General features: G+C 41.7%; 1 protein-coding gene across 5 annotated transcripts in view; it reads right to left on the bottom strand.

The window, feature by feature from the left end:
- ZBTB35 (zinc finger and BTB domain containing 35) overlaps positions 1–25762 on the bottom strand; it is a 29220-nt gene extending 3458 nt beyond the window's left edge. The window contains exons 1-6 of one of the 5 annotated variants that reach the window (XM_028098047.2): positions 25572–25762; positions 24519–24657; positions 23379–23480; positions 17494–17638; positions 5754–6114; positions 5429–5651 (exon numbers count right to left, since the gene is read on the bottom strand). In XM_028098047.2, coding sequence (XP_027953848.1) covers positions 5429–5651; positions 5754–6114; positions 17494–17638; positions 23379–23480; positions 24519–24642 — 955 coding nt within the window. In that variant the 5' untranslated portion in view covers positions 24643–24657; positions 25572–25762. Of the gene's footprint in view, positions 1–5428; positions 6115–17493; positions 17639–23378; positions 23481–24518; positions 24658–24874; positions 25049–25133; positions 25195–25571 lie in introns of those variants that run through there. The other 4 variants (XM_028098044.2, XM_028098046.2, XM_028098045.2 and 1 more) reach the window with 4 other exon arrangements.
- Positions 25763–26108: the final 346 nt, after the last annotated feature.

Raw genomic sequence — 26108 nt, forward strand, 5'->3', positions numbered from 1 at the left:
TTAGGTGGTAATAAAAACCTCTGATGTGGTTAAAACTCTAAGTACGTTATGTGAAAACAGAATAAAGGACAGAACTCAACGAAACACCAAGTAAAAACACCAGGTAAACGAGGCAGCAAAGACGAAAATCAAGAAATTTCAGGAAGATGAGGGCAGTGAACATTGCCAAACTGAACAGAGATGTCAGGTAGGACAACAACATGAGACTGTACCAATTCTAGCGAGAACAGTGTGAGTGATATGGTGGTGGGGTTAGAAGCCAGACTATGGTGGGATGAGAGGCAAGTCAATGAAAACAGTACAGAAATTCTTCCAAAAAGGCATGGAAGTGAAGAGGATGGAGAGTTTTGACAGATGATACATACGTCATCTGCTGGGGTGGGGTGCGGGCAGGGTCTTGAGTATTGGACTGAAGGTCTAGAATAGCAATTTTGGCAAAGAAAGATATAAATCAGACACCAAAAGGCCTAATGTAAGATCTGATATGATTTTTTTCCCCAAAAGTCCTCAGCAGGGAGTAGAGAGAGGCAAATGACTGCAATAATTCCAGGATTTTTTAAAGGGTATTTTTAGAGCAAGTGGGCTCAAAAGCCAAGGGAATATGCTTAGCATGCAAAAAAAAATTGATTCAAGCTGTATACAAGGAAGACAAAGTAAGATAGAGAAGTCAGAAATGGGGCAATAAGCTAGGTGGAGAGGGATGGAAGCACTAGCAGGCTAACTGAGGTAGAGTCAGAGTAAGGGAAGGAGAGGGAGGATTCAAGGGAGAGCATGATGCTTGCAGAGAACAGGCCCCAGTGATGAGGTCCTAGTTGTGACCCCCACACTAGTTAAGTAACTTTGAGTTGTGTTTTTTTTTTTAATTTTATTTATTTATTTGTCAGAGAGAGTACACACACAGCAGAGGGAGCGGCTGGCAGAGGGAGAAGCAGGCTCCCCACCGAGCAAGGAGCACAATGGGGGACTCGATCCCAGGACCCTGGGATCATGAACTGAGCCAAAGGCAGACGCTCAACCGACTGAGCCACCCAGGCATCCCTGCATTTTTTTCCCTGACAAAAAAAATATTTATTTTTTGTATAATGTTCATGAGATGAAAAAATTAGACCTTATGATCTAGAATTACTGTTGGTACAGAAACTCCTTTTCAACTCAAATATTGGGAGATACTGCTAAATAAAAAAAGTTTTGTGGTTTTAGTAGTGCATAATTTTTTCACTATAAATTGGTATAGCTTCTTTAAATGGTAATTTCATGACATATACCAAGATTTAAAATGTACATATTCTTTGACTTGGCAATTCTGCTCTTGAACACATACACAAAGATATATGCACAAGTATGCTTATTCCAGCATAGTCTGGATAGCAAAAGACTAGCAACAAACTAAATGTGTATCAATATAGATAAATTATGGGGGCGCCTAGGTGGCTCAGATGGTTAAGCATCTGCCTTCAGCTCAGGTCATGATCCCAGGGTCCTGAGATCGAGCCCACATCAGGCTCCTGGCTCGGCGGGGAGCCTGCTTCTCCCTCTTCCTCTGCCTCTCTCCCTGCTCATGCTCTATCTCTGTGTCTCAAATGAATAAATAAAATCTTAAAAAATACACACACACACACACACGTAAATTATGGCATACCCATACACCGAAACACCATGCAGCCATGGGGGAGGGGGGGAAATATAGATTCCTGAATTTTCACATATTTAAAGAGTTTAAGAGAAATGGCATGACATTGTACTGCATGCCTCCATTGTTTTTTCCCCCAAAAAACTGTGCGTCCATCTGTGGTGACTCAAAAATGCAAAGAACAGATAGGGAAGGATAAATAAGAAAATGATGGCAGTAGTTGCTTCTGGAGAGATCTACTAATCTCTCTCTATTGATCATTGTATGTCACTTCAGCTTTTATGTCATTTGAGTTTTACTATTTAAAAAATTAGCTAAGTCCAATAAAATCTAGAAATAGCAACAGATTAATTCTACTTTAGATGTGTAGACAGCACAGTCTTGAAAGTACTTTTACTGTTTTCTCTTAATTGTCACAACCCTGTAAAGTAGGTTATTATTACCCATATTTACACAGACGAGGAAAGAGGCCCAAAGATAAAGTGACCAGTCAAGTTCATCATACTGGCAAATGTCGGAACTGGAGCTGGAATCTAATTCTGATTTCCAGACCCACATTCTTTCTATAGTTCCATACCTCCTCTCTGGGAAACAGGTAACATTTGAAGACATGGTTAAAGATCACTTTTAGGTCTGTCTCATACTAGGTGTCCCATAGGTAAATCTGTCAATATGTCTGGTATCTCCTCCCACCCCTAAAGTGCTTACCCTTCTATATTTTTCTAAGCTAATAAACCTCCAATCCTGTAGGCACCCAAGCCAGAAAGCTGAGATTTACTCCCATATTTCACTGGTCACCAAATCCTGATGATTCTACCTACTTAATTCATATCCCTAACCCTCTCCCACTATCACTGCCTTTACTCAACTCTTCATTCTTGCTTAGACTGTTCCAACAGCTTCCTAATTAGACTTCGGAGGTTTCACCCCACTCCAATCTATCCTGCCAGTCATCCCTCTAAAACATAAATCTGATCCTGGTTTAAACATCTTTAAATGACTCAGTCTTTCAAGATAAAATCCAAATTCATGTGTGACATTTATGAAAATAACTACGTGATCTTGGCTTCATCTTCCATCACTTTCTCTCCCTTGCCCTTGTCCATGATGCCTAAGTGCGTGCCACTTGGTAGCCTTTCTAACTCTTCCAGCTACATCTCCTGTCATTCCTCTACTTGGACCCAATCCTCCAGCCATAGTAACCTACCAGCAGTGCTCCAAACATGTGTCTATCTCTCTTTCCTCTATGCCTGTGCATGCTTCATTTCTTGTACCTGGAATGCCCATGTCCTGGCTAACTCCTTTTCCTTTGGGAGTCATATAGGGTGAATGCTCCAGGAAACCATCCCTGTCTCTTCCATCATAAATAAGCAGCCCAGGCAGGCATTCGCATAAGACCGTGTGCTGACATCTACCAGCCCTTAGCCCATCACATGTGACTGTGCCTGCTTGTCTCCCCCAACACAAGGGTAAGCTCCTTGAAGGCAGGGACTCTTAACATTTATCTCCATGACCCAGCAGGTTGGCATTACTATTTTCCAAATGGAAACAAAATAATTCAGAGGACAACAACCAAATTTTGCAAATCAAGCCATAGACTATAGTGCCTGTTTTAAGAACACTGAAGAAACCAAACCGCTAAACTAATAAAAGTATGCAAAATATGAAACTGAGGGGGATTTATGTATATTTTGAGAATAGGAAACAGGAACGGGATTGTTTCCTTATGTTTACATTGAGTTTGTTATAAACAAGAAATGATTCATTCTTTATTAACATAAGCACAATTTAAAACTATTTACTTATGTTCCTCTTGAATTCACCAAGTCACTTATCACATCTGCAACTATCTTGTTACTAATTACTAGTACGGTTAATTGAAGTTAAATGCCAACAAAAGTTCAGCTTGCTTTATGTGTTAAACTGTTTCTCCAATGGACATCTAGTTCTATAACTTGTAGCAACTGCTTAATTATCTCACGTAATTATAAAGACATACAACATAATATACTTTAGCTCTATATTCTGCTGTTTAATCCAAAATACAATAGGATGTGGAAAGCACATTTTAAAACTTCTAAAATAGTCTGTGTTGCCTGTTTTTTAACAGTAAGTCACCAGGTAATGTAAAAAAAAAAAAGAGAGAGAGAGACAATTGCTTCTACTTTTACATTACTAGAAGACAGAAGTGACTGATTATCTGTCGGGACACTGGAAACCCTTATCAAAGCATACTAGTTACCAAGTAATATTTATTTACTAATTTAATGTGCTGCTGATATAGCAAGTGTTTTTGCAAAACTAATCTACATTAAAACATGAATATTTAAGGACCAAAAACTATTACTATAGGCAGTTTCTAAATATACAATAGGTATATTCCTATATGTTTGAAAATCAGAAAGCATTTTCCTAAAAGATTTCATAAATGCCTATTAGTTACCCAAACTAGTACCCTAAAGCTTTTTAAATCCATATGGAGACTTAAGTATGAGATTCTTTCTCATGTAACCACTAAATATTGATACCAAGCATTTATTCAGTCCCTGAGTATTGATACCAAGCATTTAAAAGTGAGGGAGACCCCCATTTATCTGAATCTACCCATTTCCTCAATTTCAAGCAGTATGCAGCGAGCAGCTTAGGACAGCAAAGGATCTATGAAAAAATTTCTTAGAAATTCTCCAAACTCCAGCAAAGACTCCAAATAGTATGGAATACCTATGTTGTATTCACTGTATTAAACAGTTTAAACAGCTTTAGTCACCACACAGAACTTGGGAACAAGGGTCCAGAGTCTGACACTTAGCACACCATATCCACTGCTCTCCCCACACACAAGATTCAAGTCATAGCTGGTAACTCCTGTGTGTGACACAGGAGACTTAGCAAAGAATGCTTGGGAAGTGGAAAGACAGAGAATCTGACAGGGGAAAAACAGGCATAGGGGATGGATGCAGGACTCTAAGGACCAGAGGCCCGAAGTGAGACTCCCAGGGATGGCTCCTGAATGCCTGAGAGGGACTCCCAGGAGGAGGGCAGTAAAAGACTTTAGCTTTCTCATCTCCTGGCTGTCCATCAGTCCTGACACTGTGTGCTCTTGAAGAGGTGTGGGAAGATGAACATATACTGCCTACCTAGCTACCAGATTAAAACAGGTGACCAAATGTACGCAAAGGTATAAACACGCCAGGGATTGTTCATAAATGTACACATCTGTGTAATGTATAAACGAGAGACAGGAAATGTAAAAATAGTAACAGTGAAGTTTCTCTTTAATTAGGATTTCATAATTTATGATCCTTAGTAAATAATCACAAACTGTTTTGTATATGTCTTTTAAAAACACAAAAATTGTAAGGTGTAAGAGTAACAACTACTTTCAAAACTGATACGATTTTACTTTTAAAGTATCAATATTTCAATAAACTAGTATCATGAGAACAATGTGAGCTCAGCCTGCATATTAGAAAATACAGGAGGATGGCTTCTGTGGTAACTCATTTAAAGAAAGGATTAGGGCGCCTGGGTGGCTCAGTTGGTTAAGCGACTGCCTTCGGCTCAGGTCATGATCCTGGAGTCCCGGGATCGAGTCCCGCATCGGGCTCCCTGCTCGGCAGGGAGTCTGCTTCTCCCTCTGACCCTCTTCCCTCTCGTGCTATCTCCCATTCTCTCTCTCTCAAGTAAATAAATAAAATCTTTAAAAAAAAAAAAATAAAAAAAAATAAAGGATTAGACACTCAGACTTGCAGTGAATGTGGAAAAATATACTTTTAACATAAAAGATTTGCTAATTACCTGTATGTTTTCGAAGATGCTCTTTAAAATGTCCAAAGTGGTCAAACTGTTTCTCACAGTATTGACATATGTGAATTTTTTTCCCAGTTCTTTGCTTCTTACTGACTCCACCTTCTTCGAGGTGGTAACAGTTGAGGTGCTGTTTCCATGCGCTCTCCCGAAGATACCTTTTATTGCATATTTCACACTTGAAACTCTCAGTGGAGTGTGATTTCATGTGTTCCTTAAAATGGTAAAACAATTTAAATGAACGGTTACATTTCTCACAATGGAACAAGTCCTTCACATGTGACAGCTGAAGTTCCACAATTTCAATACCTTCTACCTGTTTGCTTGTGTGGTCAGATGCACAACCATCTTCTTCTTTTATCTGCCCTTTTCTATCACCTTGACGGTACTTGCTGGTAATATCTGCCAACAGTGCCAGGGCGGATTCATCAGAGGAACCTGTGCTTTGAATGTACTTTATGGACTGCTTGGCAGAAGCCACTTCCTCCAACGTTTCGATGCCTTCATCTTCCACTTCAATTGTGCCTTCGGCGATCTCCACCTCAATTTCAACAGGTTCTGATTCTGCAGAGGGCAATGACTCAGTGATAACATTTGAAGTTTCTGCAATCTTTCTTTTTTTTGCCTCACTTTTTCCTGTGGTATTTTCCTCTAGTGGAGCTGAGTTTTCTTTGTTCCTGAAATACATAATGTATGGATTTAAAAATCGATAAAGCCAATGGAAATCCTTCTGGGAAGAAATTGGTAAGTTCATAGTAAAATTTATATGGAAAAGCAAAAGCCAAGATCGGAAGACTTATACTACCTGATTTCCAAGACTTACTGTAAAGCTGTATTGGTGACAGACATGAAGATTAATGGAACAGAGTAAAGTCCAGAAATAGACCCACTTTTTCAACTGATTTTTGAAAAAAAGGTTCCATGATAATTTAATGGAGGAAAGAACTTTTAAGAATGGTGCTGGAACAAGTGGTCTTTATATGGAGAAAATAAACCTCAACCACCACTCTTCAATCATACACTCAAAAATTATTTCAAAATGGACCACAAACTTTAACATAAGAACTAAAACTAACTTCAAGAAAAAGGTAGGAGAAAATCTTTGCAAAATTGGGGTACTGAAAGATTTCTTAAATAGCATGCAAAAAGAAGAAAACTTAATAGCAAAAATTGATAGATTTCATCAAAATGAAAAACTTGTGCCCTTTGAAATAGTTAAAAAAGGCAAGCCACAAACAAAAGAGAACAAAAAGGCAAGCCACAGACCAGGACAAAACACGTGCACAAATATACCTGCCAAAGCTCCATACAGACAGTATAAAACGTTTTCTCATAATCCAATACCCTCAATAAGAGAAGACAACTATTGGGAGACAATTATCCATGAGTCTCATGTTTCTGCACATCTCCTGTCCTGACAGCTTTTCTTCTGGACTCTCTTCAAGGCTATCTGCAGTACAGCCAGCAATCTGGAAAGACAGAGTATGGCTCCCTCTGGAGCGATGGTTGGGCAGGTCTGCTTCCAGCCTATTCCCTAAGATGTGGGCTTCCTAATAAGCTGGAGATGCTTCAGCTGTGATGTAAACCAACTAGATGCACAGCATTCACCTGGGCCACTCTATGTCACCCCTTTGGGGGAGAAGGGAAAACGCACAAATATAAAACTCATGCTGCTTGCTGTGCAAAAAGTAAACTCTTTCTGACTTAACAGTCTCATATCTTCTATCAGCATCCATGAAACTATGCAGGATAACTTGCTGGCTTGCAAATAGGGTAAAATCTCAGATCCGTCACACTTCTTGCCAGGTTTTGGCAACAAGGAAAGGATGCCAAAAAAAGACAAGGTTTTCTGGAACACAAAGGATGAGGCCCCAAGGAGCAAATAATGGGATGTGAGGAAGTCCACTGGAGCTGGCAGCAAAAATGCTGACCAAACTGTAGGGTCACCTGGGCAATGCATGGTCTTCCATTTAATTGCCTACTATATGAGTTAAATTGTGTCCCTCAAAGATATGTTGAAGTCCTAACCCCTGATACCTGTGAATGTAACCTTATTTGGAAATCAGTCTTCAAAGATGTAACCAAGTTAAAATGAGGTCGTTAGAGTGGACCCTACTCTAATACAACTCTGTCTTTATAAGGAGAAGTACATTTGGACACGTGCACACATGAGACAGAAGACAGCAACACGAATGAAGAGGGAGGCAAAAATTGGAGTCATGCTGCCACAAGCCAAGGAACCCCTGGGGCTGGCAGAAGCTAGAAGACGCAAGGGAAGGATCCTCCCCTAGAGCCTTTTGGCCCAGCCAACACTGTAATTTAGGATTTCCAGCTTACAGAACTGTGAGACAATAAATTTCAGTTGGACCCAGTTTGTGGTACTTTGTTATGGCAGCCTCAGAAAACTGAAACACCTATAATGAGGAAAAAGTGGGAAGTTGCAGGATGTGTACTGGGCAGTAAGTTCAAGGACAGCTGCTAGAATGGTTTCCTGGTGTTGCAAATTCTCCCAGGGTTGGGGGAGGACTTCCCTGCCAACCTGTTGGTCAGCCTTAAGTTTAACTCATCAAAACAACAAAGATTCACGGTGCGGACAGGGGTAGACAGATGGTCTTGCCCCATTACAGACAAGTTACCTAAACCAAGGGTGACAGGAGGGTAATGTGCAACTGCTACTAACAGAAATGAGTCATTAGAACTTTGGCTAGTCCATGTGAAAGATGAGGGTGGCTCAGTCTGTTAAGCATCTGCCTTTGGCTCAGATCATGATCCCAGGGTTCTGGGATTGAGCCCCGCATCGGGCTCTCTGCTCAGCGGGGAGCCTGTTTCTCCCTCTCCCTGCCGCTCCCCCTGTTTGTGCTGTCAAATAAATAAAATCTTTAAAAAAAAAAAAAAGAAAAGAAAGACGAGGGGGCAACATGATGCTCATCAAGAAGAATGGCAACACCTGGGCCATCACAGGGCTCAGCCTCTCCTGCAGTGTTGTCTTGTCTACCTTAGATCCATGTGGAGAGGACTGTAAAAGGTCTCAGGGTTTTTTTTTCTGCAGTATGTCCTGGCTGCCATAAGGATGCTATGGCGCTCTTGGGGCTGACTAGTAAATCTTCCCGCCAATTGGGTTTATAATGCTGACGAAGATGAGTCACTAGAGAATGAGAAAAGAATCCAAAACAATGTAAATTCTTATGGTCAGGCCTCCTGAAAATCCCAACTTTTATGTTAAATCAGGTAAAAACATAAGAGTTGTTATCATGACAACAGGGCAGCAAATGTCCAGGATTAATGTATACCCTTTTTTACAAAGCCACCAATGTGCAAGTCATCTGAGTCAGCCAAAAGGCATATAAATCTTATGGCCCTGGGGTCCCTGAGAGGCTTAGTGGGTTAAGCATCCAACTCTTGGATTTCCACTCAGGTTATCATCTCAGGGTCCTGAGATCAAGCCCCATGTTGGGACCTGCGCTCAGCAGGGACTCTGCTCAAGATTCTCTCCCTCTCCCTCTGCCCCTCCCCTTGCTTGTGTGCTTGCCCTCCTTCTCTTAAATAAAAATAAATAAATAATAGATAGATAATAAATAAATCTTTAAAAAAACTTAGAGCCCCAATTGAAAAGCAATGTGGACAAGGCAGCTGAATCAAGGGGTCCCCAAAACGGAAATAAATGGTGTCAGTAATGATGACCTTGCTGGCTGATAGAGGGCTTTTGATGGGCTGAAAACACTTGAGATATGTTTAGTTAAGCCACACGCAGCTTTCATCTGCTTGAAACCAAAAGTAAATATGCCTTGCTCACTGGCATGGTGTCACTTTCTCCCTCCATATCTTTTCCTCTTCTACTTTCCTTCCCCCCATACCTGCTTGGAGGAAGATAACCAGGGGTGGAGCCAAGGCCTCCCTGTCCCCAAGGGTATAGTGAAGACACCACATACCCATCCAAGGATGTGGAGGGAAACTCAGGATTGGGAACAACTCAAACTTTCATGGCTCTGTTAGATTCAGGTGTCCAACTCACCATCCTACCATGGGCAGAGGAGGCACTTACATTCAACTAATGGGGTTTGGGCAAGGTTCACAGCAGGAAAGGGAGGCTGTCTTAACCCTGTGGGTGGAGCTGATTCTACATACTATTGTTGCTTTGACATCTGAATGTAGAGCAGGAACTGGTATGGATTTACACTGCCCTATTCTATAAATATCAGATATGGATTGTCCCAAATGGGAAGAGCTACTGGAAGAAACCCCCTGACAGATGCCACCAGCAGCTGGTCAGGGTTTAGCATGAGTGTCTCTATCTCGTGATGTCTAAAGTTTACACAATCTTGATGTCCTGTTGACTGGAAAGCTAGAAGTCTGTCTCAAAGGCCCTGACCTCAATGTTAGCACATCTCCAGGACGAGGTGTTGATGAACCCTCAACAAAATTCAGAGGCCTGCTCAACAAGTGAAGTTTCTTGGGACTAAGTACGGTGGATTCACAACACTCAGTCCCTCCGGCAGTAAACGAAAAACTATGTTTCTTTACCTCCTCCCTCTCCCTAATGAAAATGAGGTCGGCACCTTATTGAACCTTTTTGGGTACTGGAAACAGCATGTACCTCACTTGGGCATTCTACTTTCTTCTTTACATCAGCTAATCTGAAAATCAGGATCTTTTAAGTGCAGCTCCAACCAAAAAGTTGCACTGGAAGTTGCCCATCAAGCTGTGGCACATTCTCTATTTTGGGGGCCCTACAACTCTTAATGGCCCCTTCAAACTAGAAGTCTTTGAGACTGATGCTTTTGCAGATTAAAGCTTGTGACAAAAGGAGTCAGGCTCCACCCACAAGGTATACCTTGGGTTTTGTACCTGTCAATTCCCTGACACATCTAGAAGGTACACTCCCTTTGAAAAGAAAGGATTAGCTCACTGTTGGGCTGTTAAAACTGATGCCTGATCCATTGAGGTTTTGAGGCTCTCTAGCCTGATACTGCCATTTGGGAGTGCATCAGCCAAGACTTCACAACCAGCAAGGTAAAACATGCCCACCAAGTCTCACTTCTCAAATAGAAATAAGACACTCAAGGAGCACGTGGGTGGCTCAGTCGGGTGAAGGTCTGACTCTTGGTTTCGGCACAGGTCATGATCTCACGGTCGTGGGATGGAGCCCCGAGTCAGGCTCCGTGCTCAGCAGGGAGTCTCCTTAAGATTCTCTCTCCTTCTCCCTCTGCCCCTTCCCCCACTCCCTCGCTCGCTCTAAAATAAATCAATCTTAAAAAAAAAAAAAAAAGACACTCAAGAAAGCAGCTGACCTCTTGGCTTTACATGAAAAAAATGGTAGCTCCCCCAACTCTGTTCCCCAAAGAAAGCCACTAGATCAATGAATGAGGTCTTTGATTCACTGATGGTTTGGCTAAACTCAAGACTGATGTTGTTCACTGGGCTGCTGCAAATGCTCAGCTTTAGCATCAACTATGCAAAACCAAAAGTGGATGTGGTCCCTTGTGCTCAGAGGGCAGAACTCAAAAGCTTTCTTCACAGCCCTGGATGACATTCTCCACAATGAACCATATATTTTATTGACTCCTGGGCTGCTGCCAATGACCCAGCTGTTTGGAAGAGCTGGAAATCTTGGCAGATTAAAGACATCTATCCTCAGGACCACAACTGTAGAAACAAATAGCAGTTGCTGATCAAACTATTTGGATCACTGATTCAGATGCCCATGGTTAGGGCCTGTTCTCTAATGATACTAACCAGAATGAAGCTGCTGATTAAGCCTGCATTGCCTAGACTTTCATCACTGACCCCCTAGATCCAGTGTTATTCTGAACATGCTGACATATCCACCATCACAGACAACATAAAGTAAAGGACCTTATGCTTCTGATATACAAGTTGCCACTGGATGCCAGACATGTGACACCCGCCAAAAGCTGGCCTATTTGTCTCGTGGTGAAGGCGGCTACACTGCGCAGAGCATTGTCTCTGACTGTTCCTAAAGACTGACTACACTGGACCTTTGACCCCATCCCAGGGCTATCCATACCGTCTCACCACTGCTGACACTTTTTAAGGATGCAGTGCTGCTGTTTCAGACTATCTGCTGGTTCTGGCCACACCACTGTGCCCTTGAGACGAATCTGTGTCATATGTTTAGCTGTCTGAATCATCTGCAGTCTGATCATTCTGTGCCTAAAGCTACTTGACAACTGGCTGACAGTCAAGGTATTGATGAACCCTGCAAGCTCCCTACCATGCACAGATATAGATAATGTAGAGCATTGCAAAAGCCTCCTTCAATACTGACTTAGGAAGATTTCTGACTCTACTTCCCTTATCTCCTCTTTGTCCAAAAATCTGAGTAAGGCAGTTTGGTCATCGAATTCAGCTGTCCCCAGAAAGGAACCATCTCTTCTCTGCTTCCTGGATAATGATCAAGACAAAATGAGTGGGAAGTTATAGAAATCAAACCGGAAAGTTTGAATTCTGCCCTAACCATTCTCAGACACAATCCTTCTCCTTCCCTTGCAATGGCAACCCTGGCACAGCCTGGTTGGTGTCTCTTCCAGGTGACAGCTCAGTCTAAAGTGGGCTTAGCAGATTCAAACTTAATTCCAGTTCAGTCATCTGGACTTTCTTATTGAACTGACATCATCTTAGATCCTAAAAATAATGACCACTTGGTTGAATAAACTGCGTGCCAGGTACACTTAAGAGTGGTCCTTGTGGGGCGCCTGGGTGGCTCATTCGGTTGAGTGTCTGACTCTTGGTTTTGGCTCAGGTCATGATCTCAGGGTCCTGAGATCCAGCACAGAGTCTGCTTATCCCTCTCCCTCCCGCTCAGCACCTCCCCCAGCTCACACTCGCTTGCTCTCTCTAAATAAATAAAAATCTTAAAAAAAAAAAAAAAGAGCGGCCCTTGTGAGTCAAAGTGGGAGATACAATGGGTCTCTTAAGTTTTATGAAAATGCCTTTGATTATATGGAGGTGAAGGGAGAGCAACAACCCTGACACATGAGAAAAAAAATCTTAAGACTCCAGGAGGTATGGGGGAGGAAGGGATTAATGGTCTTTGTCCTTTAGAACTGCCCCGATAGCCTTCCTCTGTAGGAAAATGCTCTGATGCAGCTCTCCCCAACTGTTACAAGCAACTTTAAATCAACTGCTGGATCTGTCCTCCCCTGCCCAATGACTCTGACCATGATTTGATGATCATTTCCCTTAACTATACCAAGAAGTCTTTTGGAAACAGCAGGGGATGGCCAAGCTCCTACATGTTCCATATTTGCCCCACTACTGTTCCCAAAGCTGAGGCTCAGTTCATGAGGTGGATAATTACCACTCAACTGGCATTCAGGTGCACATGACAAACAGAATGGTTTGAGCTGACTGCCCTCAGACAATCCCTCCAAAAAACAAGGACCAGGTTCAATCAGGGAAAGGGGGAAGCCACATCTGAGACTTGTGCCCCTGAAGGATGAAGGTCCTACTCTAGGGCACAAACAATTGTAAACAACACTTTCTTTCCGACCCACCTATATGCCCCATGGACCATATGTCTTGTATGAGAGCCAGGTACTAACTTCCCTCCCTAAAAGTAGGCCGACTTGCACTTCGGGGGTGGGTAGAAGAAATCATCTAGTTTTTAAGGAAACACCACTAATAGATCAGTTTAGTTCTCAGATGACTAGAGTGATGATCCCTCCAAAATAAGGCAACTTTTGGGTACTTGGGGGAGTTTCCTAGAAGAATAACTGACTTATTACTTATGTGTGCTCCATGGGTAGTTTTCCCTACAATGGGAATCATCCAAATTAAAAAGGTGATACAAAATTTGTGCCTCACTTAAGCCTATGTGATCAATGATACCACTTGGGTCCTGGAAGTCATTCATGTCAGCCTCAAATCATTGGTTAGGGTTATTATGGATGATAGACTTGCCCTAGACTTCCTCCCAGTGGGCCAATGCAGAGGCTGTGCAAGTGCTAAAAGATCTTGCTATACTTGGATTAATGCTTAAGACTAAGTGGAAAAGTCAACACAGAGACTAAAGATAAAAGCTACCTGGCTTTCTAGGGATTTATTCAGTTGGTTGAGTTCAGGACCTTAGGGGAGTGAATGGATGGTTAAACTCAGCACTGCAGGGTGGCCACATCCTCCTGCTTCAAGTTCTGTTTATAGTTGCCTTAATTAAACCCAGTGTGGAAAAAAAACTGAATGGATTAGGACCCAGTCCCTATTGATCAGATTAATGAGAGTGCTCATAGAGTAGTATACTCGTGGAAAAATTTACCAGAAGCTAAAATAATGTAGAAACAAGGATACTGTTGGATGATAACTCTCCACGGATCCCTCATGTTTCTATAAGTCTTATAAACAAAGATACCTTTGTTCTGGATCTTTTCAGGGTTGTCTGCATAGCAAATAGCCTTAGAAGAGAAGCTTGTCTTATCAAGTGGAGGAGAGGTTCATTTATTACCCAGTATAATAAGGATAATGGCCCCTCCCGGCAGGTTTGCTTGCAGCTCATTATAAAAACACTGCAGTTTCCTCAAATGTAATGCAAACCACTGTGAGTACAGCACACACCTAAGGCCACTGTTGTCACCCCTAAGGGATTTGGGTGGGGGCTGAGGAGGGAAAGAAAAATTGATATGAGCATGGAGCCATGCTGCTCCTTATGCTGTGAGAGAAATGAAGTCCCCTCTCTCTGACTCAGGAGTCTCCTGTCTTCTGCCAGCATTCAAAAAAACTGGCAGGCCAACTTACAGCTTGCAGATAGGATAAAATCTGACCCTTCAGAGTTCTTGACAATAACCCAATTTAAAAATGGGCAAAAAATCTAGACACCTTGCCAAAGAAGATAAACATATGGCAAAAAAGCACATGAAATAATGCTCATCATTAGCTGTAAGGGAAATGCAAACTAAAACCACTATATACCTACTAACACAGCTAAAATGAAAAGGCCTGATCATACCAAGAATTAGCAAGGCTGTGGAGCAATGGGAACTCTCATACACTACAAGTTGGAATGTAAAATGGCACAACAATTTGGAAAACAGTTTAGCAGTTTCTTAAAAAAAATTAAACACACCTACTATACAACCCAGCTATTCCACTCCTAGGTATTTACTGAGAAATGAAAGAACAGCCACTTTATTCGTAATAGTTGGAAAACCATCAACAGGTGGTACAGCCATACAATGGAATACTACTTGGTAATAAAAGGGAACGAAATAGTAATACCCACAACAACAATGACAAATCTCTAAAACATAATGCTAAATGCAAAATGTCAAACACAAAAACTACACTGTAGGAGTCCATTTATATGACATCCTAAATAAAATACAACTATAGTGATAAAGATCAAATCAATGGATAACTGAGGCTGGGGATCAGGGTCGACTAGTCATGAGAAAACTTAGGATGATGGAAATATTCCCTTATCTTGATTATGGTGGTGATTACACCACTGTATACAACTGCCAAAATTCAAACTCAATATTAATCTGGTGAATTGTTTTACATGTAAATTATACCTCAACAAGTTGGGAGAGGAAAAATCTGTAAGGCAACTGTTGCCTCCCATCAAACATCAAGAACCCTCTCCTACAGTTTCGAATAAACAGTAATGCAACTCCAGCAAAGCAAAATAAGGTCCTTATACTTTCCTCAGTGTCATTCAAAAAGTTGACACTATATTCCAAAAATACTTGCATACTGCGAATGTGAGAACAGGACCTAATTCACCTTCTGTATCTGCAAAACATTATATAATAATCTCAATACAGAATTGCCTTAACCAATTTAACCACAACTAAATTAATTTTTATTCCTAAATTGCATTATAAAGAGCCAATACATATAACATTGCTGTCTTCCTGTTTGTAAAGAACTCTTCAGAGTATAGTGCATGCCTAATTGGTTCAAGAAACAATTCAACATGTTACTCTAAAAAGCACTCACTTATGGTTGTAATTACTGTGTTATAATAATAAATCTTCTAAAAGGTTCTAAATAAATAGGCTTGGGAAAACAGCTGTGCCCAGTTGTTCTTACCTTCATCTCCCAATAACTATACACATGAACTCAATTCCTAACCCTCCCAAATCCAACCTAGAGTATTGTCAGAATAAGTTCCACTCTTCTGCCACCAAGAACTTTCCCCATAGTGATATACTACTCACTACTATGAGCAGCAAGGGGACCACACAGATAGAACATTTTTCCAGAAGGTTCTCATCCAGGATTTAACCACGAATCTGATGTTGTCCCATCCATACTGTATTCTCTTTACTTCCATTTTGAAAAGGTATGACATCATCAGATAATAACATAACCTCAACACACCTCGATTTTGTTGCCCATGTCTCAGCTCTCTCTACAGAAGAGTACTGATCTGGTCTTTATCAGCATGCACCCATCCATCCATTCACAAATGTGTACCACACACCTACTATGTGCCAGGCACTAGGCATTAGAGAATATGTACACATCAAGCTCTTGGTTTAATCCCGAATTCTGTCATCAAACTAATTAAAATGGAGAAATGGTACTTTTGGATGATTATAGTTCAATTATTTCTTAGAATTATTCTAAATTATATCTTCTGACTGAACCACACCAGTGACTTGGACTAAATTATGTTGCTCCATTTGTAATTGATTTTACCAAACTGCACTTTAGTGTTATAGCAACGACCTATACTAAGATCATGAATTGGGGCGCCTGGGTGGCTCAGTCGTTAAGCATCTGCCTTCGGCTCAGGTCATGATCCCAGGGTCCTGGGGTCGGGCTCCCTGCTCAGCAGGAAGCCTGTTTCTCCCTCTCCCACTCCCCCTGCTGTGTTCCCTCTCTCACTGTGTCTCTCTGTCAAATAAATAAAATCTTTAAAGAAAAAAAAAAAGAAAAGAAACAGAGCCAGGAAATAATTTTAAGACCAGTTCACATTTAGAGTACTATATGCCAGACACCATGCTAAGCACTTTAGATGCATTAATTCATTCAACCCTCACAAGTAATCCTATGTAGAAAGTACCATTATCCCCATTTGATGGATGAGGAAGCCAAGCTGCTGACAGGTCGAGTAACTTCATAAAAGCCACACAGTGGTAGAGCTAGGATATCATCCAGGCAAACAGACTCCAGAGCTCTTGTTCTCAGTCACTATATTACAGTACCACTATTCTTTATGCAAGATGTTGGAAGTCTTTATTCGTTATATCATTTAATGTTTTAATACTTTCTACGAGAAATTTTGTGTCTTAATACCAGGAATGGCTCCTAAGCAACTGGTTTGTTCTCATAACCATGAATAATGTAACTTAGGATTTTTCTTTCCTTTTTCTTTGCACTAGGTGCTTCAGAGTTCAGAGCTAGATTTAGCTCATCTAGCAAGTATACAGACTTAAATGGCATGCATACTGGCTACCATATTTCTAACTTCACTGATCATCGCCCCCATCTGGTCTATTAATCTTCATCCATTTCCTCACTTATTTTTAAACAGTACTAGGTTAATCTTGGTAAGCCAAACCCTTTTTAGAGTATGGCTTGGTGCAATTAACAACTCAAATCCAACAAAACAGTTTACAGGGACACAAACAACTCCTTTAAATGCTGCCTAGTCCTCCTTATTTTACTAGGTACAAAACATGCTACTTTAGTTATCCTTAGCAGTTTTTACGTAAGGACAAGAAATCAAGTGTGGGAGAAAGAGCAATCAGTATCCAGAATTTTATAGATCCTTAAATATTCTTACTTTTAAAATGACACTTCTTGGGTGCCTGGGTGGCTCAGTTGGTTAAGCGACTGCCTTCGGCTCAGGTCATGATCCTGGAGTCCTGGGATCGAGTCCCACATCGGGCTTCCTGCTCAGCAGGGAGTCTGCTTCTCCCTCTGACCCTCCCCCCTCTCATGCTCTCTATCTCATTCTCTCTCTACACTAAGAAATAAATAAAACCTTTAAAAAAAAAAAGTCAGTTCTTTATGGTATAACACATATAATAAAATCTTGACTAACAAGGTGTACATGACCGAATATAACTGTGTGTCACTAAGAAAGTAATTACCTGACTTCAAGGGCTTTGATAGCTTCTAGCATTTGTAGAAACTCTGCTGCTTTCCATACATCATTGGCTTCTTCTTCTCCTTGTATCATTAATTTTGCTGTATATGTGAACTCAATTAAATGACGGAAGGCCATTTTACTAACACCTATAAAAAAAATATGTGCATTAGCATATATGCATGTTGATTCAAATCTTCTAACATTAGTAAAGAAAAAAAGCTCAGTGTTTGAAACCTGGTTAGTATCTGAATTTTGGAAAATTATTTCCTGGTGAAATTCTCATTAACAGTACAGTAAGACCGTACCAAGTTCCAGCAGTAACTACCAAACTATTTTAAGATCTTTCCCAAAAATTTCTAAGGCCTTTACGATGGTAAAACCTACCACTCAAATACATGAATGGGTTATTACAGGTCAGACATGCTACTTTCCTGCCAGGGATCTCTGCACCAACTCAGCTCCAAATCTTCAAGGGCTTTCCACAGCTCAGCAAATAAAATACCACTCTGCCTTTATTTCAAGGTACTTCACGTTATTTTTTCTATTTACCACTATTTTTCCCTTCCAAATTTTAAACTCTATAAATCCCATACTATATACTGATCTTCAAACTCTTCATTTCTAAAGCTTCCTTGCCTTTATTAATATTTACCCTCCTTCCTGAATGCTTAATCACTTTATCTCTGTACAAATCCTAGCACCCTTGAAGGCCCAATTCTAATGCCACATACTTAATGAAACTTTCTTTAATGCTCCTCCCCACCCCACTGGCTGAACTCTGTACTTGTTCTGACAATTACAACTCATGGGCATCTCTTGACTCTAAGCTACTTGAGGGAAATGATTTTTGTTTCTGTACACTCACCTCACAGTATCTAACACAATGCTCTCTAAGATGCAGATACACAAAATAGGAATGAGTAAGAGCTAAAGTCACTTTCAAAATTAAGCTTACACAATTCCAATTTTTCTTTACAAGTTTTATGTTTAAATTTTGGCCCAAAAGATACTCTATTTTTTTTGTGCTCTTCAATGCTATATATTATTATTTCAATCTGCTAATACAAGTCTACAAAAATCTACTGAAACAAAGAAAAACTACTTTATTTATTTTTAAAAGATTTTTAAGTACTCTCTACACCCAACTTATTAGGGTTTGAACATACAACCCCAATTATCAAGTCACATGCTGCACCGACTGAGGCAGACAGGCACCCCAGAAGAAAACTATTTTTAACATAGAATTTTTACACTAAGGGGCGCCTGGGTGGCTCAGTCGTTAAGCGTCTGCCTTCGGCTCAGGTCACGATCCCGGGGTCCTGGGGTCGAGCCCCACATCGGGCTCCCTGCTCCGCGGGGAGCCTGCTTCTCCCTCTCCCACTCCCCCTGCTTGTGTTCCCTCACTCGCTGTGTCTGTCAAATAAATAAAATCTTTAAAAAAAAAAAAAGAATTTTTACACTAAGAAATGCCCATGTCCAAACTGCACACAATATACACAACTGCAAATACAAAAATGCTTTTATGTTCTTCCTAGGCACTTTATACACCTGAATAAACAAACTAAAAATAACTGGATTCTTTGAAGGTTACTTTGAGTCTCCTAAATCTTTATTCTCCTGGTTATCTTTTGACAATGTTATTCTTTTATTATATGAGAGTAACTAAAAACTTTTTTTAAGGAGTTTTAACTAAATATTTAAAAGTGCAACAAAAGTCCTTTCTAAAAACCTGTAAATTTTTCCTGAAGTGGAATAAGATTTTGATTTTTTAATCAAACACACACATATAATACTGCAAATATCAAGCACGACTCCAAACACCTCACAAGTATTAACATGACAATCCTATGGAGAACTTTAATCTCCATTTTACAGATAGGAAAACTGAGGCACAGAGATATTAATAACTGTGACTTTGGCAAGTTACTTAAGTGATGAAAACTAGAATCAACCCTCGATGGCCCAACTCCTAAGTCCAAAATAAAGATTTTTACATAAGATGATGGCAGGAAACATGCCAGCTTGGAAGAGTTTGAATACCTATGACTTCATTCACTGCAGGCCCACAATCTCTTATTCATAATCCCGAAGTCCCCAAAATCTCTTAAGACCAGGAGTTTTCCCATAAATTTGGCAGCAAAATTTGATTTGAACTGACATGGGACTATTTATAGTCTTTATCCCATTTAGAGTAAATATTAATATGCTACTCTTCCAAAATATTATTTGGTTACAGGATGTCACCCTAAGACCCCTTTGGGAGTAATGTAATACACAGACTGCATTATCTTAGAAAATTTGTAATTTCAAGAAACATCTGGCCTCCAAGGATTTGAATAAGGAACTGTAGACTTAGTTCCCAATTTTGGTTAATTAGAATCATTGTAAACCTAATAAAAGCATGGGTCTCTGATCTTCAGGATCAAAACTGGGATAGGGAACCTTTTTTTATAAGCATCTTAGGTGCTTCTTAAGTCGCCAGTCCAGCACTAGTCCTAGGAATAAATCACTGACCTAATTAACTAACATGAACCAAACTGATACCACCTACCCAGGTAAGTGACATGGTAACAGATGATGCACAGTTGCAAAAACATTATTCTCCATCAGGACTAGTCTGGTAACTTTCAAATCTCAGCCCACTTTCTAATTAACCCCTTGCTCCTTTCATAACAGAAGTGTGCAGGAGAACACAATTTTTCTGAGTATCTAAAGAAACAGTTAATATGAACACCTTAACCTGCATCTTCTTTTTTTCACTTAGGAAGAAGCAAAAGAGGGCAGCATTCTAAATATATAGAGTGAGGTCATTATTCATATTTTACAGATGGGGGTTCCAATTCTAGCTAAGACAAAGAAAGCACACTCTACCACTCCATACTCCATCTTGTCCACCGCTTACAATCATAAGTCCTGGGAAGAATACATAAAGCAAATATATAAGGATTCTGAAAGATAAACAGAAGCAAGCAGGCTGGGGAGAGAAATCAAAACTCAAAGAAGAGCACTGAATTTCCTGCGTTTTTATTTTTCCTCAAATATATCCCAGCTTAGACTTGAAGACAGCCCAAATCCCATTTCTGGGTAGGAGGAACAGACAAAAAAGCCTAAGAAACTCTTTCTGGCTAGAGAACCAGGAAAGGGAATGTAGAGTATGAGTGGGGCAGGAAATCCTTGGTTATTATTCCTCTTAGCCCTGCCTCCAAGCAAGTTCAGTTCTGATGCTGCACACCTGTGCTGGTGGCCACCAAGCAGGCACTAAATTCTGAGAGGAAGTTTTTCTTTTTGACGATATCTAGGAAATGGATGATGATCTGAAGAGCATGGAGAGAAATCTTATTTTTTTTCTCTCATCGCTTTGTCTAGGAAACAGATCCCACTGTGGGAAGCATATGACAGCACAGGGATGCTAAAACCCCAGTTTTCTAGCAGACGATCAGGGAAAGTTGCTCCTAAGAGCTAAAGTGCAGAAGAAGTCAGAAGAGGGAACTAGAAGAAGGTCCTCTTTGAATGAAGTCTTGCTCTAGCCACCAACTTACACACGTGTAGAACTGAGCTGAGGCAGCAGAGCAAAGGGTTTGAGTACCGCACTATGATGCGGTCTACCACTCAGGTCGGCACACCTGGGACCTGAACATCACAACAAAAGTTTTGAAAACTAAATTGGAATTGCATCCACAATCCACATAAAGGCAGTCTGAACCTAAAGCAGGTTGACTGCCTGCTAGAAACAAAACAAACCAAAATCAACAAAACAAAAAGCATTCTCCAGAGGACTTTAACACAGACTGTCATTACATTCAAACTGCTCATGACATAATACAAAATTACTTGACGTATCTTACAGATTTGAAAGGAAAAAAATAAAAGGGAAGCCAACATGTTCAAGCTTATACAACAGACAACAGTAAAGAAAACTCAGGTTTTCGAATTCCATGCCCAGGGCTTTCTCAATAGCCAGGTGACCTAGACAGGTTGTACAGTGATCCCAAAGTTAATGGCTTAAGAAAACACTGAACCACATTGATTTTTTAAACCTGAATCTGGCAAATAACAAAAACAGAAATGTTCTTACGTTCTGTTTTCTCATTTGTCTATATTAAATACTAAAGGTTTGTATGTGCTCTACTATAGTGGAGACAGTAGGTCAGAGGTATTAAAAGGCACAAGAAACAATCTTAAGGTGATTAGTCTTTAGAAGAGAAGACCCTACTTCTCCAGGTATACTCCTTGCTCCAAAAGCAAAGCATATTCTAGCCTGGGCCACTTACTGACTGTTTAAGATTCCACTTTAAAAGCAGAAGTCAACTCCTCTTGGAAATCTTCCCTCTCTAAGGTGGACTAAACTACTCATTCTCTCTCTTCAGCTACACCATTCCACAATAAAAGTCTCTGTAACACTTTTTACACTCCTTTCTATATCTGTTGCTAATCTGTGATTAAATTTGCAAATTCTTTTAAGGGCTGTCTTATTCATCAATTCTTCATTTCCTTGGTCGAGTATAGTGCACAACATATAACAGGTATTCAAAATCTGGCAAAGAGCCCCAATTTATTAAGCTTTGACAATGCACCAAACACTATGCTCAGCACTCTGCATATGTTATTTCAATTAATCATTACAAGCCTATAAAGTAATGAGGACTCTTCAGATGAGGAGGCAAATATGCAACTGAAGTAAAGTTACCTGCCTGGTGTCACACAGTACCTCAGGTAAATGAATGGATGAAATCTTGCCCTGTAATAGAAACCAATACCGTATAGGCAGCTAGATTCTCACTTTAGTAAGCTTCGTGGATTTCCATTATGCCTGTGGCTCTGTCCATCACAGATAATGAAAAGATTATCTATGGATATATCAGCCAGAATGCTAGATAAACTGGAATGTACCCAAAAAAAAAAAAAGGAACAAGCTTAACTTTTTCATTTTCTTTACTCCCCAGGGCACCAAATTTCCCCAAGGGAATAGCGTTTCTAGGCAACTCATTCATAACAAAGAATATATACAACCATGAAAAAGATACAAAACCCAAACGCAAGAACACTGAAAGAACTAAAATTCTGTATTTACTTAGGCAAGTTTATTTATTTCCTATAGTTTTGGATGACAGGGAGGGGTAGGTAATGTAGCAATATAAGACAAAAGCATAGTAATTAATAGTACAAAGTGAATCCCTTGCTAGCTGGACAACACTGAGCATGTAACCATTTACAGCCTGTTCCCTGATGTGTTAATTGGAAATAATACCACTTATTTCAAAGGATTGCTGTAAATCACAGCAAAGGCACACAAACTGCATAGCACTATAGCTGGCACTTGGGAAGCTATTATTATAAAAGTCAAGCAAGTACAAAAATCACTTTCTACTTTAAGGCAGTATCTATTGAATGATTCCTTCCATCCCAGACTCTATCCACTAGAACTTCTGAATGCTACTTCAGTTCATCTTTCCTAGCCTTTTCCATATTGTGGCAGCCCACTTCATTTTCTGCATGTCATATGTACCCCTGCTAGTAAAGAACCTGCTACTGTAACCTGCATAACCTACCTACTGTAACCCACCAGTCTGAAACTTTAGCCCACTGAACAAAGATGGGAATTCACTTTTATACGTTTCCAAAAGAGAGTGACCACTGGTTTTAGAAGTGGAAGAGACTCTTTTAAGAGACCAACAGCTACCATCTAATGTAAGAGTTTTTCCTGACAGATCATTTTACCAAGCAATTTACTAAAAGTAAGAATTCTCAAGTGTCAAAAGAACAATTTATCCAGTCACCTAATAGGAACCACTGATGCCTATTTCCCATGGTATCTTGCTAAATTAACTAACACTTCTTCATCAATTAAAATGTTCGCTAAGTATTGTATTTAAAACAAGCATTTACCTTCTATCTCCACCAAAGGTTCCTGAGTAAACTCCTGAAAGAATTTGTAGAAGAACTTACTGCAAGCAGCCAAAACAGCCTTGTGGGCCTTAAAATGGTGTCCTAGATTAAAAAGAAAAAAAAAAAGAGTCACATATATTCAAAAATCAAAAGTAAAACCAAAAAACAAAGTAGGAAATTATGTAAAGTAGACCTTTCTCCATAATATAATCATAAGACTATATAAATTACTGAACTAAAGTCAGAATGTTCCTAGCGGCTATCTTAACAAATTTCAATCTTAATTAGACACAAAGCCAGGTCTTTACCTCAAAGACCTTTTTAAGTCAGTTTTATAAAAGCCAGTTTACAAAACTAAAAGAGGTACGGGGCTTCTTACCACTTCAAGAGTCAAAGGTATATCCTATTCATCTAAAACTGCTAAATATAAACACAACCCAAAATGTTACATACATCATTTGGAAAGAGAGAAGAAAAAGCCATAGAATAAGCATAAAGCTGGATCTATTTGTTATGGAAAACATGTTAACATGCCTAATATTTGGAAGCAGCAGACCTACAACGCAGTGTATCTATAATAAAGAATAGCCTGCCTTGAAATGCCTATTTTCACTAAATAGAAAAGTTACCCAAGCTGCGTCTGCCTCCACTATAATGACAACTCCTAATACTGGTAAAGACCCCATTTGATTTGGCTTCCCAAAGAGGGTACCAGTGCTGCAAAGGAATCTCACTTTCTCCCTCCAAGACCATCTGGGAAACGAGAAAGAATCAACACTTCCCAAATGATTGCTGTGAAAGGCTCCTCAAAGCAGCTTATGAATAGAAGGCTATTATCCAAACATTTAGAGATATCCTCCCTATCTCCAACACCATCATCTTGCACACCAGTGTGCAATGGGAAAACTTAAAAAGCCTGCAAAAAAAGTTAAGATGCGGTGATTATGTTGAAAGCGTGACTAGCCAACTAGCATTCTGCAACATGGTCTACGTGAGTGGACACTGACAAGTCCCCCACCCAGGTCCCAGCGCACACTCAAAAGGCACAGGCCATAGAGGGTGGGTATAAAAGGCGGGTGGGGGAAGGGGAGATAAGAACGGAAGCCACAAATTCGCTGCTCTACCCACCACCCTACCCACCGTCGACAATCAGGGTGATGTCAGTAAACCGATCCTGCTCCCGCTGTTCATTCAATCGGTCCAGGATCATTTTATGATGTTCCGGGAACTCCTGAAGGCATTCCATCGTCTCTTCGGCCTCCATGGCCGTCGGGTTGCTCTACAAAAGAGGAGCATGATAATGTACACCCATGAGCTCGGGCTGAGGCACAAAACCCCTAAAGCTTAAAACAACAAAAAACAAAACCCCAGCTACGTGAAAAGAAGGGGGGAGGGTGAGGCAAGAGGAGAGGAAGGCGAGGGAAGAAAGAAAGGCGAGCCGGGTGGCCGCCGCGCGTTGGGGGCCGGAGCCGCGGCCGCGGGACTCCGAGCCTGACCTAATTGGAGTCGGGAGACGCGAGCTGAAGCGGGGTGGGCAGAGCGCCGGAGGCTCCGGGCGCCGGGGCGCGCAAGTCCGGCAGAGGAAGGGACCCGACAGCCGTGGCGGCCCCCTAACGGCCCGCCAACCCTTCTGCCCGGCCCTGGCTCCCGCCGTCCCGGGACCCGGTCCGGCCCGCGGCCCACAACGACTCCCGGGTCGCCTCTCCCTCCCCCGCCCTCCCTCTTCTCCCCCGCCCCGACCGGGCCGGCACTCACTCAGGGAAGGAGGAGCGGCCCGGGCCTGCGCGTCACTTACGTCGACGTGCCGCGTCACCGCGCTGGGCTCCGGCTGACGCGGACGCCGACCAAGCGTCGACCACTGAGGAAACGGGCCACACCCCCACCCGCCCCCACTAGTGGAGGGCGGAGTCTACCGAGGGGTTTGACATGGGCGATGGTGAGGCCGCGGCCGCTACCGCTAGGAGGAGGAAGTCCGGCCAAGGGGGCGCTGGGCCAGCTCTGAGCCAGGCCGTACCCGGGGCGGGGATCCTAAATCACTGCCTCTCCACGCACCCCTACCACGGGGCTCCAGGTGTGAGCGCTTCCGACCCGGACCACGGAATAAGCGCGCAACGCGATCCGGCTGCGCTTTTATTCGGCGACTCTTCCCGCCCCGCCCCCTTTCCTCCCAAGCTTTAGGTCGGCCAGCCTTACCTAGCTCGTGATCCTCCCTGTCTCCTCTCCGGCCCTCAGGGCTTCTCTTCCCTCGCTCTCCCCTCTCGGGGCGAAACTCAACCCACACTGTTCCCTACCCCTAAACAGCACCTCGCCCTCCATTTCCTCGCGAGTGCCCGGACACTGCCTCCACTGGGTCTGGCCGGCGCACGTGCGCTCGCTCCGACACCCGGGCTGCCGCGCCGCGGGCGGCGGCCACGGGCGCGAGCACGTTCCGGCCGCCTGCGACCTTCCTCCCGGGTGCCCGCCCTCTCCACGCTCGGCAGGCCCCACGTGTTTGCTGGGCTCAGGACCTGGATCTCCTCCGATTATTTACACATGATGCTAGTACTACAGCTCTCCACTCCCAAGCCCCGCGCTTAAAGAGGCCAGTGACTTTTAATCAGCCTCACTTGGCTGGGTCACTCACTCATTCCTCTGGGGAAAAAAAAAATGCTTTCGGAGGATAACAGGTTGAGATTTCCTTGTGGGGAATTAGGGGAAGACTCAAATAGCTGGCTATATGCAGGAGTGAGT

Source organism: Eumetopias jubatus, unplaced genomic scaffold, assembly GCF_037043125.1.
Source record: "Eumetopias jubatus isolate StellerSeaLion01/CBP00866 unplaced genomic scaffold, mEumJub1_p1.0 scaffold_5, whole genome shotgun sequence".
NCBI classification, from domain to species: Eukaryota; Metazoa; Chordata; class Mammalia; order Carnivora; family Otariidae; genus Eumetopias; species Eumetopias jubatus.